Source organism: Hyperolius riggenbachi, chromosome 6 (assembly GCF_040937935.1).
Source record: "Hyperolius riggenbachi isolate aHypRig1 chromosome 6, aHypRig1.pri, whole genome shotgun sequence".
In the NCBI taxonomy this organism is placed as follows: Eukaryota; Metazoa; Chordata; class Amphibia; order Anura; family Hyperoliidae; genus Hyperolius; species Hyperolius riggenbachi.
In genome coordinates, this window is record NC_090651.1 from 35,674,209 (window position 1) to 35,692,999 (window position 18,791).

The 18,791-nt window shown below is 44.4% G+C and overlaps 1 protein-coding gene across 2 annotated transcripts in view; it reads right to left on the reverse strand.

Moving 5' to 3' along the window:
• SPATA1 (spermatogenesis associated 1) overlaps nt 1-18,791 on the reverse strand; it is a 79,656-nt gene that overhangs the window by 40,210 nt on the left and 20,655 nt on the right. For both annotated transcript variants that reach the window (XM_068239135.1, XM_068239137.1), the window contains exons 4-7: nt 17,931-17,984; nt 14,980-15,286; nt 5,928-6,072; nt 489-549 (exon numbers count right to left, since the gene is read on the reverse strand). In XM_068239135.1, the coding sequence (XP_068095236.1) occupies nt 489-549; nt 5,928-6,072; nt 14,980-15,286; nt 17,931-17,984 (567 nt within the window). The remainder of the gene's footprint in view (nt 1-488; nt 550-5,927; nt 6,073-14,979; nt 15,287-17,930; nt 17,985-18,791) is intronic.

Consider the following 18,791-nt stretch of genomic DNA (forward strand, 5'->3'; position numbering starts at 1 on the left):
CGCTATATAAATACTAAATTATTATAATAATAATAATATTATATTCTGTACAGCGCTACGGAAGATGTCGGAGCTATATAAATACTAAATAATAACAAATACATGTTATGCGTCAGAAAAACATGCATTAAAGCACGCATGAAGTGAGAGATCTATGGAGGGTGCCATATTTATTTTCTTCCAGTTGCCTGGCAGCCCTGCTGATCTTTCTGGCATCAGTGGTGTCTGAATCACACACCTGAAATAAGCATGCAGCTAATCTTGTCAGCGTTTTGTCAGACACATCTGATCTGCATGCTTGTTCATGGTCTATGGATAAACGTATTAGGAGCAGAGGATCAGCCGGATAGCCAGGCAATGTGCACTGTTTAAAAGGAAACAACTAAGTTGGCTCTATACGTTATTTTCCTTTCCAAGCATAGCTGAATATAGCATCGGTATCATTCACGTTATACAGGAGCTCATTACACAACAGGGTCAGGCTTTACCTGTTCATCTTCAATCCTTGTCAAATCATTTTCAGGATTTGCTGCAAACTGTCTCTCTTTTCTATGAATTAAAAATGACAGTTAAAAAATGTGACATTTTTGATTCGTAAAGTGGATCCGAGATAAACTTTTACTCACTGCATAATTGTGTTCCTTTCATATAGTTTATAGGGCATTCCTCAAGCCTAATACTTTTTTTGTTTTGTTTTAATACTCTAATTCCCTATAAACTAAATAAGCCTCACCCACAGTTCCTCCAGTGCCTTGGCACTCTGAGCCTTAGTAGCAAGGGCTTATGGGAGCTCAGTCTGGGCAGAAGGAGGAGGAGGTTACTAGCCAGAGATTCCAGCGGCAGAGGGGAGGAGGGAGGTGAATTTGCCACAGGCTGAGGGCTGGAGATGCTATCAGCTTGCCTGTGTGTAATGTGACAAACAGAACATGGCTGCCCTCATTGTATCACAGGAATAATATTTATATACTGTTGAAGCTGTTTGCAGCTAGATATGCTGTGTAAACTAAATATCTAAACTTTAGATATATAGGCAGGGCCGGCTTTAGGGGGGGGCGAGAGGGGGCAGAGCCCCCTCAAACAGACTCGTTGCCCCCTCAAATCAGAGCGGCTCTCGCTCTGCCGCTGCGGCTGCTTCCTGGTCCTGCGTGGAGCGCAGAGCGGTCATGTGATCAGTCACATGACCGCTTCTTCCTCCGACGGCTCTCCGAGACGAGTCTCGGCTGTGACGCAGGCAGTGTGGCGACATTAAGAGCCGCCCCGCATAGAGGAGGAGTCGACTCTCTCAGAGAAAGAGGAATTCTCCTCCTCTGAGAGAGTCGACTCCTCCTCTATGCAGGGCGGCCTCTTAAGGTCCCGCTCCCGCCACTGTGCCTGCGTCAGAGCTAGCTGAGACTCCTCTCGGAGAGCAGCACTCGGCAAACTTTTTCAGCCAGCATATTTGTCCGCCCGCCTTCTGCTACCCGCCGCCATCTGACTGCCACCCGCCTCTCCAGACACTGGCTGTGGCAGTGTGGCTGCGCAGTGTGCTGTGCCAATTGCATTGGCATTTGGCAAAATCGATCAGAGTGCTGCAGGTCTGGTGTGCTGTGCCAGTTCAGTTGCCAGTGACCAGTCCAATAGTCAGCCTGGCTGGCAAATCCGATAATTGCCTCATTTAAGGTCAATCAGTGTCACTGCCAGAGTGCACTGCAGCCTTTCTGGCAAATCAATAGTTCAGAGTGCCTCATTTATTTTGTGTGCGTTCTTTGCCATCTGCTGCCACCTCAGGCCCTCTGCACAGCACTGTAATTGTGCTAAAAATAAAAAACACGCAGCATATTAGCATTTGAAGAAAATTATTTCTGACTGTGTTACACCTGAGAACATTTTTTTCAATAATCTGCAGTGCGTGGCAGAACTGTATTTGTGGTTAAAAAAACACGCAATATCAGTATATTAGCATTTGACGAAAAATATTTCTGTGTTTACACCTGAGAACATTTTTTTGATAACCTGCAGTGCGCAGAACTGTATTTGTGGTAAAAAAACACCACGCAATATCAGCATATTAGCATTTGACGAAAAATATTTCTGTGTTTACACCTGAGAACATTTTTTTGATAATCTGCAGTGCGCAGAACTGTATTTGTGGTAAAAAACACCACGCAATACCAGTATATTAGCATTTGACGAAAAATATTTCTGTGTTTACACCTGAGAACATTTTTTTGATAATCTGCAGTGCGCAGAACTGTATTTGTGGTAAAAAAAACACCACGCAATATCAGTATATTAGCATTTGACGAAAAATATTTCTGTGTTACACCTGAGAACATTTTTTTGATAATCTGCAGTGCGCAGAACTGTATTTGTGGTAAAAAACACCACGCAATATCAGTATATTAGCATTTGACGAAAAATATTTCTGTGTTTACACCTGAGAACATTTTTTTGATAACCTGCAGTGCGCAGAACTGTATTTGTGGTAAAAAACACCACGCAATATCAGTATATTAGCATTTGACGAAAAATATTTCTGTGTTTACACCTGAGAACATTTTTTTGATAATCTGCAGTGCGCAGAACTGTATTTGTGGTAAAAAACACCACGCAATACCAGTATATTAGCATTTGACGAAAAATATTTCTGTGTTTACACCTGAGAACATTTTTTTGATAACCTGCAGTGCGCAGAACTGTATTTGTGGTAAAAAACACCACGCAATATCAGTATATTAGCATTTGACGAAAAATATTTCTGTGTTTACACCTGAGAACATTTTTTTGATAATCTGCAGTGCGCAGAACTGTATTTGTGGTAAAAAACACCACGCAATATCAGCATATTAGCATTTGACGAAAAATATTTCTGTGTTTACACCTGAGAACATTTTTTTGATAATCTGCAGTGCGCAGAACTGTATTTGTGGTAAAAAAAACACCACGCAATATCAGTATATTAGCATTTGACGAAAAATATTTCTGTGTTACACCTGAGAACATTTTTTTGATAATCTGCAGTGCGCAGAACTGTATTTGTGGTAAAAAACACCACGCAATACCAGTATATTAGCATTTGACGAAAAATATTTAATGACAGTCATTGAAGGTTTGTCCAAACTTTTGGTCTGTGCTGTAAATTTTTGGGGGATACACTACAGCAGAGCTCAAACTTCCCCGGCAGACCTTTAACACCACTGTAAGGTCATGACATGTATATTTGGCCCCACCCATGACCACGCCCACGGTCTGTTGCATGACCACGCCCATTTTTCGGCGCGCCGCGCTACGCGCGGCGCAGGGTTTCTTCGTGCCCCCTGCAAATTTCTGTCTGCCCCCTCATATGTGCCTGTCTAGAGCCGGCCCTGTATATAGGTGTAATGATTGTGGAATTATTCCTGTGGTCAGCGCACAGGATGCGCGCTGACACTGCGGAAATCCTCCACAAGCGTATAATCTGAGAGAAACCAGCAATGGTGCTATGCACCTGTAGAGGGGAATTCCTGCCGGCAGATGGAGCTGTGGAGTGCAGAGGAACAGATCCTCTGCACAGCCACAGATGCCAGATAGAAATTGTACGAGAGGAAGCAATGCAGGGCAAGATAGCCCTTAAAGAGAGAGAGCACAGAAACAGGGTGTATGTGCGTCGACCAATCTAGTCGCCAGAGCGACGATGAACACACAACCGTGAAGACCAGATGGGAAAGCAATTGCAAGAGATGGCGATTGCTAACAGCAACACAAGACTGAATAAGCACAGAGAAGGAATGTATGTATGTCCACCAATCTAGTCGCCAACCAGCGACGGCGAACACACAACAGTGGAAACCAAGTGAGAACGCAATCGCAAGAGATGCGATTGCCAATGAGAAGGAGCACAGGGACAGAATGTATGTGTGTGCACCAATCTAGTCGCCAACCAGCGACGGTGAACACAAAACAGCAGAAACAAAGTAGGAACGCAATCGCAAGAGTGGCGATTGCCAATAGTGACACAAGAGCAAAGGTTAAACACAGGAGCAGAGAGAAAGGCACAGCATATCATACAATGAGAATGTCAATGAAAATAACAAACGCAATACCTAAACGCGGTCACCGCGCGTTAGGTGCAACAGCGACAAGTGCGTTTACGGCGCGGTCTCCGCACGTTAAGCGCAACAGAGACAAGCACGCCACCCTGACTAACGAATGAACACAAATGGACAAATAACAGGAACGCTTGCTAAACGGCTGCCTTACCACAGACAACCGCAAGCGTTAGCTCCAGACAGACAGACGAACGGAAAAGAGGAATAGGTCAGATGAGATCCACCGCTCTTCCGCCAGAGTGAGTGCGATCCGGGTTCAGGGATAGGACAGGAAGGATCCACCGCTCTTTCAGCCAGAGCGAGTGTGAACCAAGTAGAGAAACAAAGCTAGCAGGATCCACTGCTCTTTTCCACCAGAGCAAGTGTGATCCAAGTACAGAAACAGGCCTAGCAGGATCCACTGCTCTTTCCGCCAGAGCGAGTGCGATCCACACGGCAAGACAGACAGAAGAAGTAACCAGTAGCAACCACAGCTACGGTAAAACTCCAAGACATAGACTAGAGAGATCCACTGCCACTACCGCTAGAGCAAGTGCGATCCAGGTACTGGACCAAACGATTCACCATCGCCAACCGCTGGCGACAGTGCAATCGCAAGGACAAGACAAGACAGGCAATACAGATAATACAACCTGATTGCACTAGAAGGATTGCCTAGTGCAGTCCCCAGGAATTACTCTAAGATAAACTTTAGCAAACAATAGCAAGGCTGACACTCAAGGAGTGTTTTAGTAGTAACAAACCACCATGACCAGCAAAGGATTGTGGGATCACATGGTATTTATGCTGCAAGCCTTCAAGGGAGGCGGCTATGCAATTTGCATGACAAATGTATGCAAATTCCTCAGCAGCAGAGCAGGTCTGAAACTTGCAAAGTGAAGACAGGTCTCTGTTCCAGAGACCTGCAGCCCACAGACTTGAGGAATGGTCAAACAGCTGTCTGCCTGTGCAGCCAGCTGAGCGGATCATTACAGTAGGCAAGTTACTTGTTATAGTTAGTTTTTCATCTCGTATCTGCTTTAAAGCTGATCCGAGATGAAAAACTAACTACAACAAGTAACTTGTCTATATATCTTATCTAAAGTTTGATAGTTTACACAGCAAATCTAGCTGCCTGCAAACAGCTTCAACAGTTTATTTATTCCTGTTATACAATGAGAGCAGCTATGTTCTGTTTGTTCTGTTTGTCATATTACACACAGGAACACAATTATGCAATGAGTAAAATTTTATCTCGGATCTACTTAAAGGTGACCACTAATATTCCGATTTTCCAAAAGATCGACAGGCCGATCTGATAAATTTGATTAGTCAGAAATGATCTATTGTGTCCACTAAAGGGAAGGGAACAAAGGATTGGATACATATTGCCTTCCCGTTAGTGAACCCAAACAATTGTTTCTGATTGACTACATTTGTTGAATCGAATTGGAGCATTAGTGGGCACCATTAGTTAGAAAGTGGTGTATAACAATGTATAAAGTTCATAAGGCAGAACAAGCAAGATATTAAAAACAACCCTCACTTAAAGAAGAACTTAAAGAAGAAGCTAAAGAAGAACTTTAGGTAAAAGGGAAAACAATAAATAAATACATTGCAAAGTGCTTGGTAATTGGAAACAGACGTTATTTCCCACAATGCAACAAGGCTCACAGACAGGAAACTGTCAGGACATCACACACTGGGAGTAGTTTCATCACAATATCAGCCATACAGACCCCCCCCACATTGATGATCTGTTCAAGAAATGGTAAAGATTTCTTGTGGGAAAGGGGCTGTGCTGTAAATGCTTTGGCTTCAAAATATTAAAATATGAAAATAATCTCATATTCATGGATCTATTATAAAGGTCAGAGTTACCGTTTGTGGCGCAATCGATCAGTTTCTGCCCCTCGGAGTGAATGCTCAATCCCAGAATCCCCGGTTGTGTTTCTTCCAGACGGTTTCTTGGTGTCGTCTGAGTTGGTAACTTCTGATTTTTTGTTGGAAGGTTTTATGAGTCTTCCTGTTGGATAGAATTGTAACTATAATTATTGAAATAAAAGAACAGTAAGTCTAGTATGAAAAATAGAGCACGGGCAGGACGAGAATACAGCCTATTGAAACCAGTCATTTCCCGAATACCTAGGATAGATCTTAAAGGACACTTGAAGAAAGAGGGATATGGCGTCTGACATATTTATCTCCTGTTAAAGTGGACCCAAATTGAAAATACAAGATTTCAGAAATAAAATCTATTTACTAAATTATAATAATAAATAGCAGCCTTTTTTTAACTGCATGATGACAAATATAAAATATTTTACATTTATTGGAGGAACCCCTCCCTTCCTTTCAAATTGCCAGGACAAAATCCGGCAAACTGGTGGAGTAGATGGTGTCTGGCAATGGAGGAATTGCTAATGGCTGCCCCCAGTATAACCCTAGTTATAAAAAGAGAAGGGTGAAAAGCATGCACTGAAATGATAATAGGTTTGAAGAAGTGTTTATTTATTTTTGTATGTGTCAGAGTGGTGCAACTAAATATTTTTAATTAAAAAAAAAATGTTTGGTTTGGGTCCACTTTAAAGGATACCCAAAGTGACATGTGACATGATGAGATAGACATGTGTATGTACAGTGCCTAGCACACGAATAACTATGCTGTGTTTCTTTTTTTTCCTTCTCTGCCTGAAAGAGTTAAATATCAGGTATATAAGTGGCTGACTTAGTCCTGACTCAGATAGAAAGTGACTACAGTGTGACCCTCGCTGATAATAAATTCCCCTTTTTTATCTCTTTCCTGCTCTCAGAAGCCATTTTCTGCTAGGAAAGTGTTTCATAGTTGGAATTTCTTATCAGTGAGGGTCACACTGTAGTCACTTCCTGCCTGAGTCATGACTGAGTCAGCCACTTACATACCTGATATTTAACTCTTTCAGACAGAGAAAGAAGAAAAGGAGCACAGCATAGTTATTTGTGTGCTAGGCACTGTACATACACATGTCTATCTCATCATGTCACATGTCACTTCAGGTATCCTTTAAGAAATACCAGTTGGCTAGATTTCCTTTTGCTGCAGTAGCGTCTGAATCACCCACCTGAAACAAGCATGCAGATAATCCAGTCATACTTCAGTTAGACCACCTGATTAGGGATGTAGGCGAACCCCTATGGGCCGCTACTACTTCTGGGTCGCTATGACCCGGAGTAGTACGGCTTCACTGGGAAGGTGGTGCGCGTCTTTGATTGCGCGCCTGTTTCCGGCCACTCTCTGCGCATGAGTATGACGTCACTCATGACGTCACGCACATGTGCAGAAAGTGCCTGGCAACAGGCGCGCGATCAAAGAGGTGCACCGCTGGCCCAGTGAAGCCGTACTACTCCGGGTCATAGCGACCCAGAAGTAGTACAGAGTGAGGTGTTTGCCGGCGAACAGTTCCTAAACCATTCGCCGACATCTCTACACCTGATCTGCTGCATGCTTGTTCAGGGTCTGTGGCTAAAAGTATTAGAGGCACAGGACAGCCAGTAAGTTTGCATTCTTCAAAAGGAAATACATATGTCAGCCTCCATATCCCTCTCACTACAGGAGTGCTTTAAAAAAAAAATCAGGACCATGTGTCTTTTCCCTCAGTATATTTAATGGTTAAATCTACTGAAAATCTATGTGCATTGTGTGGAAGGAATTGATGACTCTCTGATCTCTGAGAGGGATCGATCGTTCTGCCTCATTGGGTCGCAATCTCCTAGTATGTGGAGCAGACCCAAACTCTTGCACAGCACACAATTAAAAGTATTTATTCCACATGTCACAGGAGCCCTGGTGGTCAGACCGCAAATGGCCTTCCAAACGGTGCCAGCGCACGGATCGTGCGAACTCTGGTCGCAGTCAATGCGCAGGAACCGTTGGGACAAACCGCAGACAAACCAGAAGGGAGCCTGTGAGATACGGGTAATTACCACGTACACACGATTCCAGGGTATCTGCCACCACCACTGGTATGGGCCAGTGGGCCCGATTTACTGACTGACTGGTCCTGCGAATAAAAACGGTTAAAACACGCTGTATTCTGTCTAGCCAACACCAAACAATAGTAACGTCTCTTCAGAGGTCTGGTTCAGTTGTGTGCGTGCTGAATAGTAGGGTAGCTAGAACAACAACTGACGATAGCGTTGGTTTATTGAAAGCAATATAAATAATTAATATATACAGACAATTATTAAAATCAACAATTATTAAGACAGTAATAGCCAGTATAAAAAATAAAAGGGAGAAAATACTTAGGGTTTGTGGAAATATATCCTTTTGTGGGAAGAATCATAAAGTCCCAGCAAAACGGTTTCAAGTTCTGCAAAGTTCTTTGTTCCAGAGATAAAGTCAGAGTTCAGCAAGTTTTAAAATCCAAACAAAATGGAGGATGTCCTTTGTTTCAATTCAGACAAGATGGCCGCTAGCCATGTGCCCTTTGTTTCAGCTCCGGCAAGATGGCCACCACTTGTTCCTCACGGTGGCCGTGTGTTCATGAAGATGTAAAATGGAGGAATAATTTGCCCGGGCAGCTCATTCACTTTTAATGGAGCTGAGTTCAGAGGCGGGCTTCCAGAGTCGGCCCCCAGGCCGGACTATGGTAATCACATCTGGGGCAGGGGCCTCCACAAGCCCTCATAACCCTGACACTTCTCTAGACAGACCTGCGCGGCCGGCACACAAATAATAATTACATATTCTCGATCCCCAGAACCTACCGATTAATATGATATCAAACTTTGGCATGTTTGCATGCCCGGTTAAAAAACGGTGGAATTCCCAGAGTTCTGGTTATGCCAGTGGCCCAAATTTAATATCAAAATACTCACAAGATCCGGACCAGCAGAATGATATAACTTTCACATTTCTCACCTGAACGGTATTGCTTAAACATGCTCAAAATCCTAAACTCCATGCTTTCTTATTCTGCCTATATGGCTCCGGCCAGTCTAGAGCAAAGCAGGTTTTTGAATAGCCCCCTGCTGTGAGCTCATCCTGTCTTTTCCCAAAAGGCAGAGTGGGCTCTTTGCTGGCTAATTAACATCTAGGTGTCACCTGGTTCCCAGAACAGAAAGGGGAGTTAATGCCTCCAGGTTATTCTGCCTTCCACAGGGAATATGTCCAAGCTAATTAACACCTCCCCCCAGGCTTTCACTCAGCCAAGACAAATCCCCCAGCTGTTCCTAGGCAGAGGGATACTACACATCAAATCTTGGTTTAACGATCTGCGTCGCTAACCGACCGCAAACGCGTTTTGGCCGGCTGGGCGTCGCCCGGCGTCACACCACATATATAGTTGCTAAAGAAATTCACTGCTTTGTGTTCTATGTTTGTTTAGCCAGATCAAGGTATCTAATTAGTTCTTATCAGCAGCTACGAATAGACTACAGGGGAATTCAGCTGAGGCACCTCTCCCCAGCGTGTATCAAAAAAGGGCGCCTGGAAAAAAGGGCGCGGGGTATAGCCAAAATTTTAAGTTTTAATGCAAAACCATATTTTTCTTTTAAAGTGGATGTTTACCGTTTAAAAAAAGAAAAAGTCAGATACTCACCTAAGGAGAGGGAAGGCTTGGTCCTAATGAGCCTTCCCTCTCCTCTCCCGGTGCCCGGTCCCGCACAGGATCCCCCGTGGCAGTATTCGACCAGTTCGGTCAAATACTGCCACTTCCGCATGCTGAAGGGAGCTTTCGGAAGCCTTCGGGAGCAATCGGGCTCCCGATGACGCGGCAGCTCCATACTACGCATGCGAGAGAGCCCTCTATGACGCGCTCGCGCGTACGTAATATGGAGCGGCCCGTCTTCGGAAGCCCGAGTGCTCCCGAAGACCTCCGAAGTCCCTGCGGCGGCGGACGCGAACGGGGGAGCCAGCGCAGCACCGAGGGCACCGGGAGAGGAGAGGGAAGGCTCATTAGGACCGAGCCTTCCCTCTCCTTAGGTGAGTATCTGACTTTTTCTTTTTTTAAACGGTACCCATTGGCTTTAAGGGGTTGTAAACTAAAATTTAGTGCTAAATAGGTTAAATAAACGGAAATGAAATGGCAAAATACCGTCTATAACAACAAACGAATTCTGAAAAGAAACGTCAAATATCGTCTATAAGAAAAATGATATTTACACTTGTATTAAGCATAGCAATGCAATGGTATGTTTTACAGATATTTTACTGTAATTATACCAAACTGTAGGCTCACACAGATCTCTCCCTATACCTAACCCCTAGACCCCTCTTTGTTTAAATATATATAACTAGCCAACCCGCGTCGTAGCATACGCCGCATCTATCTATCTAATAGAGTACGTGCCTCAACCTTGATGCAAGAAGAAGTAGGCTTTCCATGAGAAAATGTATGCGTGCTCAAACACCAAGTTTAACCCTAGCAAGTCTGGCTTTGCAAATCCGGCCTAATTGGCTATTCATGAGGCAATGCTCATGCAAATATGCATTTGCTTTCGCTTGCCAAACTATGCAGGGTCAAAAAACCAATACTGCAAAGTGCTCTCTCGCTGCCTGGGAACCACAGCGGCACCCCGGAGTGGGAGGCTTGGTGGCGCAGCCGCCCCCCCCCAAGCGTGGCCAGCGCTGGGGAGAGCCGTCCGCACCCACCTCCTAATATTAAAAACAGCCACTTACCTTAACGTCCATTGGGTTCTGCTACATGCGCATTAATTTTCTCATGGAAAGCATTTTGTGCAGTTTGTATCCTTTGGAGGCAGGTGGTGGATGGCTTGCTCCGGTGGTGTGAACCCTGAAGTGAGTGCGCCTGTCCTTCCCCCCCCCTCTGGAGTGCTGTATGTGAGCCAGCCCTGAGCTCTAAAGCTCGGGGTGACCCATGCTTCTCTCCTTTCTCATGTGGTGCCCCCAAATTAATGCACATGTAGCAGAACGCAATGGACGTTAAGGTAAGTGCCTGTTTTTAATATTGGGAGGTGGGTGCAGACGGCTCTCCACGGCGCTGGCCACACTTGGGGGGGGTCGTCCACGCCACCCAGCCTCCCCCTCCGGGGTGCCGCTGTGGTTTCCAGGCAGTGAGAGAGCCTGGGACCCTGCGGTCCCCCCAGTTGTATAAAAAGGGGGCATTGGGAATCCTCCCCGTGGCGCTCCTGGAGGCCTGGAGCACACCAAAAACTGCTAGCAGATCTGCAAAATGCTAGCAGATTTTGAAACGCTTTTTCTTATTTTTCTGTAGCATTTCACCTAGCATTTTGCGGTTTTGTAAAGCGTTTTTGGTGTTGTAGATTTCATATATTGTTACAGTAAAGCTGTTACTGAACAGCTTCTGTAACAAAAACGCCTGCAAAACCGCTCTAAACTGCCGTTTTTCAGAGCGGTTTGCGTTTTTCCTATACTTTACATTGGAGGCAGAAACGCCTCCGCAATCCAAAAAATGCCTCACCTCGGGAGTATGCGTTTCAGCAAAACGCCTCCCGCTCTGGTGTGCACCAGCCCATTGAAATACATTACCCAAGCGTATCCGCAGCCGCAAGTGGATCGCAAAACGCTGCCGAACCGCTCTGGTGTGCACTAAGCCGGATAGTGCTAATGTAGCATGTAGCAGGGTGACTGCTTTGTGGTATTGGTTTGTGAATGCATTTGCATGAGCATTGCCTCATGAATAGCCAATTAGGCCAGATTTGCAATGTCAGACTTGCTAGGGTAAGGCCTCTTTTCCATGGACTGTGAATAGGCAGTGAAATGGCTCTCAAACTCTTACAACTGCTCACTGCTGCCTGGTAACTGCTCACTGCTGCCTGGTAACTGCTTGCTGCTGCCTGGTAACTGCTTGCTGCTGCCTGGTAACTGCTTGCTGCTGCCTGGTAACTGCTTGCTGCTGCCTGGTAACTGCTCACTGCTGCCTGGTAACTGCTCACTGCTGCCTGGTAACTGCTTGTTGCTGCCTGGTAACTGCTTGTTGCTGCCTGGTATCTGCTCACTGCTGCCTGGTATCTGCTCACTGCTGCCTGGTATCTGCTCACTGCTGCCTGGTAACTGCTTGTTGCTGCCTGATAACTGCTTGTTGCTGCCTGGTAACTGCTTGTTGCTGCCTGGTAACTGCTTGTTGCTGCCTGGTAACTGCTTGTTGCTGCCTGGTAACTGCTTGTTGCTGCCTGGTATCTGCTCGCTGCTGCCTGGTAACTGCTTGCTGCTGCCTGGTAACTGCTTGTTGCTGCCTGGTATCTGCTCACTGCTGACTGATAACTGCTTGCTGCTGCCTGGTAACTGCTTGTTGCTGCCTGGTATCTGCTCACTGCTGCCTGGTAACTGCTTGCTGAGCACACAGCTCAACAGTCCGTGGAAAAGAGGCCTTAAACTTGGTGTTTGAGCACGCATACATTTTCTCATGCACAGTACTTCTTCTTCTTGTTTGAAGGTTGAGGCACTTAGTCTATTATATATATAGATTTAATAAATTGTATATATTACATATATTGTGCTGTAACTATACCTAACCTTACTCTCACACAGAGCCCTCCCTGTACCTATCCCTAACCCCTAGACCCCCCCTGGTGGTGCCTAACCCTAAGACCCCCCTAGTGGTGCCTAACCCTAAGACCCCCCGGTTGGTGTCTAACCCTAAGACCCCCCTGGTGGTGCCTAACCCTAAGACCCCCCTGGTGGTGCCTAACCCTAAGACCCCCCTGGTGGTGCCTAACCCTAAGACCCCCCTGGTAGTGCCTAACCCTAAGTTCCCCCTGGTGGTGCCTAACCCTAAGACCCCCCTGGTGGTGCCTAACCCTAAGACCCCCCGGTTGGTGCCTAACCCTAAGACCCCCCTGGTGGTGCCTAACCCTAAGACCCCCCTGGTGGTGCCTAACCCTAACCACCCCCTGATTGCGTATATTATACTGTAACCATACCTAACCCTCCCTGTACCTATCCCTAACCCCTAGACCCCCCTGGTAATGCCTAAACCTAACCATCCCCACCGCACAAACACCCTAAACACATATAAACAATAATATATTTAATCCTTAAAATACTTCTCTACAAATAACATGAATAAATAATTTATATATTTGTAATAGAATAAATAGCTTTAAAATAGCCTTAAAATCACGTATACATTAACCACTTTACCCCCAGCGGTACGAATTTCTCCGCCCCTTTTTTCCCTCCTAAAAAACCAGGGACGGAGAAATCCGTACCTTCCGCGCTACCGCCGCTGTCCGTGCTCCCGCCGCTCGTGCGCGCGCACCCGCCCCTCGTGCACGCCGCCGCCCGCTCGCCCGGAGATCAATGAACGGGAAAATCCATTCCCGTTCGTTGATCTAGCCCCCGCAATGATCTGCTGCTTCTTTCAGAAACAGCGAGATCATTGTGAGTCTCCCAGCCTCCTACTGCTTCCTGTAAGCGTCCTTCCGGACGCTTACAGGTCGCATGTAAACAAACACTCTGTGGCCATCTTGTGGCCAAATAGTAAACTACACCCTAAAAGCATTTTACATATACAAACATTACATTTACACAATAAATTAACTCATTACCTCCCACACTCTCCAATTTTTATTTTTTTTTTGTAATTAAAAAAAAAAAATACAATAAAAAAAAAAAACATAAATAGTTACCTTAGGGACTGAACTTTTTAAATATTTATGTCAAGAGGGTATAACACTGTTACTTTATAAACTGCGGGCTTGTAATTTGGGATGGATGCAAAACTGAAAAAAATGCACCTTTATTTCCAAATAAAATATTGTCGCCAAACATTGTGATAGGGACATAATTTAAATGGTTTTATAACCGGGACAAATGGGTTAATACATTTCATGGGTTTTAATTACAGTAGCATGCTTTATTTAAAAACTATAATGGCCGAAAACTGAAAAATAATAATTTTTTTTCCACATTTTTTCCTATTTCCCCATTAAAACACATTTAGAATAAAATAATTCTTGGCATAATGTCCCACCTAAAGAAAGCCTAATTGGTGGCAAAAAAAACAAGATATAGTTCATTTCATTGGGATAAGTAATAATAAAGTTATAGACGAATGAATGGAAGGAGCGCTGAAAGGTGAAAATTGCTCTGGTGGTCAGGGGGTAAAACCCCTCAGTGGTGAAGTGGTTAATATTATAAATAGAGAAAAGTATATATAAACATATACAATACAATAGATAGCCTTACAAGCATTAGAAATCTTAAAATAACAGTAACATTAAAAGCGATATTTTAGTAACTATAATCAACGCATTATAAGTGTAAAAACAAAGTTAATACCAAAAGCGATGTATTTCTAATACAATAAGGTTGAAAACGGTATTTACGCATTATACATATGAAAACAAATTTTTAAATGTTCAAAGAAGTGTAAACGAAAATTTAGTTGTTATACTTTTGTATGCGAAAATTTTAAACGAAAAAATAATTAAAAACTGATACAAGCGAAATTTAAAAACGAAAAAATAAGTATAACACAAACTCAAAACGAACTTGTAAATGATATTTGTTATAAACCTTATTCTGTAAACGAAAACTTTTGTTAACACAATCCCTGTAACCGCTATTTCTCGGGCGCCCTTTTTTCCTGTCGGGCGCCGAATAGCCGATATTTTGCATTGCAGTCTATGGCGGCGCCCTTTTTGTCCACTATCCCTGTGCGCCCTTTTTTACTAGCTCCCCTCTCCCCATACAGTACACACTGAGGCTTAACCCTTTCATTGCTCCCTTGAAAGTGAAACCAAGCTAAAAACGTCATTTTTCTTTTTAGGATTCTAATAAACTATCAGCAATATTTCTTTTTCCATAAAAGTTATCATGCTATGGCTAATCTTCTAGACCAGAGCGGAAGTTCTGAGTTTAGCTCCACTTTAAGCTTAGCATCTCTGTATTCAGTCTCATGTTAAAATTTAAAAAGTTGTGTTTTAGTGAAAGCTGTACTTAGCTAAAATGCACTTAGTGGAATACCTGTGTCGATCGGAGGTAGTACAATGTCCTCAGTCTGCACATGGTATTGCAATTTAATGGGTACAATATCTGTCCCTTTCTTGTTCCATATGTAGCTTCTTCTACTGTTATCCTCTAGGGGGGGCTGCTGTGCTGGTTTAGTGTCCGTATCAGCAGGCTGTAATACTGGTTTGTCCCAGGTGGGGGCAGAAGCGGAGGTTAGGGATTGGTCTGACCCTGAATACTGATCTGGAGTAATTATTGAGCCAAATGTGCTGCTGCCCTCGTTACTGGCTCCAGGAAGCAGATATAACTCCGGCTCACGTGCCTGAAAAACACAAAAATCACATATTATGTCCGAAATGGGCACTTGCTGGCAGCAAAAGTTTGCATGCTGCCATAAGCGCCTACTGAAATATCAGCATTGAGGGGCAATTTGGGTACCCAATAAATAATTACCCTAAATGCCGATATTTCAATAGGTGCTTATGGCAGGGCCTGAGAATTCTTTTTCTCGCAGGGCGGCGATCGGTGAATGTATTTTCTTTTTTTTTTTAAGTGTGCGTGAATAACTTAAAATAAGTACTTGGCCAATAATACAATATAATTGCATTTCTTCTTTTAGCTGTGTGTTAAAGTACACCTCTAATTAAATAAGTGTCCCTAGGGGGTACTTACCTGGGGAAGGGGACACCTCAGGATGCTAAAGAGGCTTCCCCATCCTCAGGGCCGGATTTACCATAAGGCACTGTAGGCACGTGTCTACAGGCGCCTGATGATAGAAAGGCAGCTCACTTCCCTTCCCAGAGTGCCTCCCTCTCTTCTTACCTATGCAGAGTCCTGATCAGCGTGTAAATTAGAGGATACTCAACCTCCTCTTAGCATTTCACTGACAAGATCTCCCTTCAGTCCCCTACCTCTAGCTACTTAATACGAAGGGTACCTCTGGCGGAAACAGTAAATTCGGGCGCCTGAGGCTAGTGGACAAATCGGGCGCCGCCATTCACTCCTATAATAAATATCGTTTAATGGGCGCCCGATAGGAAAAAAGGGCGCCGGAGATAAATAACGTTTTAAAAGCGGCGCCCGGAGACTTAATGTTTTATTACTGTTTCTCATGATTACACATTATTTAATGATTTATACATTTTTAAATTTTATTTTTAAACGAAAAACAGTACAATATTTTTTTTAAACATTATTTTTAAACGAAAAACAGTACATTTTTTTTTTTAACATTATTTTTAAACGAAAAAACTAACAGGGGGGTCTTAGGTTTAGGCACCAACAGGGGGGTCTTAGGTTTAGGCACCAACAGGGGGGTCTTAGGTTTAGGCACCAACAGGGGGTCTTAGGTTTAGGCACCAAAAGGGGGGTCTTAGGTTTAGGCACCAACAGGGGGGTCTTAGGTTTAGGCACCAACAGGGGGTCTTAGGTTTAGGCACCAACAGGGGGGTCTTAGGTTTAGACACCAACAGGGGGGTCTTAGGTTTAGGCACTAACAGGGGGGTCTTAGGTTTAGGCACCAACAGGGGGGTCTTAGGTTTAGGCACTAACAGGGGGGTCTTAGGTTTAGGCACCAACAGGGGGGTCTTAGGTTTAGGCACTAACAGGGGGGTCTAGGGGTTAGGGGTAGGTACAGGGAGGGTTACTTAGGCACCAACAGGGGGGGTCTTAGGTTTAGGCATCAACAGGGGGGGCTAGGGGTTAGGGGTAGGTACAGGGAGGGTTACTTAGTATTTTTTTTTTAAACGTTATTATACGTTTCACTATTTAAACGAAAGATTAACGTTTTTACAATTGCCGATTTAATGCACATTATTTAATGATTTATAACTTTATAAAACATTAATTTTAAACGAAATACAGTACAATACATTTTTAAACGTTATCCATGCTTATCGTTAAAAACCCGGCGCCCTTTTTAACGTACGCACCTCTGGCTACCTAATACTAAAGGGCACATGTGGCTACCTACACCAGGCAGGGGAAGTAGGGGAGAAATGACAGAGTCTATAGGCTCTTGTGATGTAAATCTGGGCATGCCCATCCTCCTTAGCCAGCGTGATCCAGTGCAGAGACCCCCAAACCCTCAGCATCCATGACAAGCCTGTGACATGCCTCGCGCAGACTCAGTAGCGGCTTTCTGATGGGCTACGGTGAAAATAGCCACGCCCGATTGGATCCGCTCTACAATGCATGCACAGTAGAGCAAACCTGATCGGGCTCGGCTATTTCCGCCGGGAACCCATCGGAAAGCCGCTGCTGCGCCGGCGCGAGGCTCTCACAGGATTGTTATGGGTCTGCAGCCAGAATACCAATGCACCAGCGCTCACCGCCAACAAGCTCGTCGGTGGATTTATGGGGACAGCCAGCACCGTATCTGCGAGGCTGAGAAGGATGGGGGAGGCCTCTTTAGGCAATACAAGACAAAGAACATTTATATCGCTCTTTTCTCCTGGCAGACTCAAAGCGCCAGAGCTGCAGCCAGTAGGACGTGCTCTATGGCCAGTAGCAGTGTTATGGAGTCTTGCCCAAGGACTCCCCACTGAAACCCTCCTTCTGAGGTAAGTACCCCCTGTGGCACTTTTTTTTCCGTACAGGTTCACTTTAATGCAAACGTGTTGCTCCTATTGTTTACATTACAAACCTGAACTATCAGCAGCCCTACTCCAGTATTCAGTGTTTTCAGATGCTTTCATCAGCAGTGAAGTAGAAGGGTAAGGCAGCTGAAAGCGGTGAGTTCACCGCCTGTGAGCTGCTCCCATGCACCAGCCGGGCACTTGCTATCGCTGGGCACTGGCAGCAGACAAGTGTCCCCCCCCCTCCCCCCATATTAGGGTTGCATCTGACCATGGTTGCCCTGCTCAGATGTGACACTGCGATACTGGACAGAAAAATACAAAATAATACATTATAACCTAATAGGTAGCTGAATCTATGGCGGATGTATACAAGAATGCCAAACTTACATAAGGCGGAGCAAATGCCTTTAGTTTCAGATCTGGCTCTTGCCGCGCCTTCACCTACAAATGGAGATTAACAAAAGATGCAATTATTTACCAACTAACAACATTATTTTGAGTATGTTCTTGCTTGCTGGTGGCTTAAAAGGCATTTTACGACAAGTTGTGAAAATATCACCTAAGACCCCCTTTCACACTTGAGCGTTTTGCCGGTGATTTCGGCAAAACGCTCAAGCGCTAGTGCTTTTGAAATAAAACCCTATGGGCCCATTCTTACTTGGGCGATTTGCGCTAATTGACGCAAATCGCCCCAAATCGCGAAACACAAATGCGTAGCCTGCACCATTTTCAGGCGATTTCCCGGCGATCGCGTTTCAGTGCTATAAAAGCGCTAAACACAATCACGGAGAAATCGCTGCACTGTCCAGTGATTTTTCCCGCATGAAATCGCGGAAAAATCTCTCCCGCAAAACGCCGGCAATAAATCGACGGTGTTTTGTGGTTCTGAATGTGAATGGGGCCTTTGAGAACTCAGGAGAAAAAGTGAATGGCATATGGCCCTGAGGTTAATAAACAATTCACTTTTCCTCCTAGGTGATATTTTCATACCTTATCAATAACATGCCTTTTAAATGCCAGCAAGCAAGAAAAACTGTTTTGATAGTACTTTTCACCTACTTTTTGGTACTTTTTTCAATTGTGAAATGCTGAAAAGTTATGGTAAAGAGAAGATGAAAAATGATCACCTAGAAGAAAAAGTGAACTGCATGCCAGCCATGAAGTTGTGAAAGCAGATCGCTGGGAAACTTAGCAAATATTTGTTCACCAAACAATGAATAAATATTTCCTGAATCAAGGCAGCCGCAA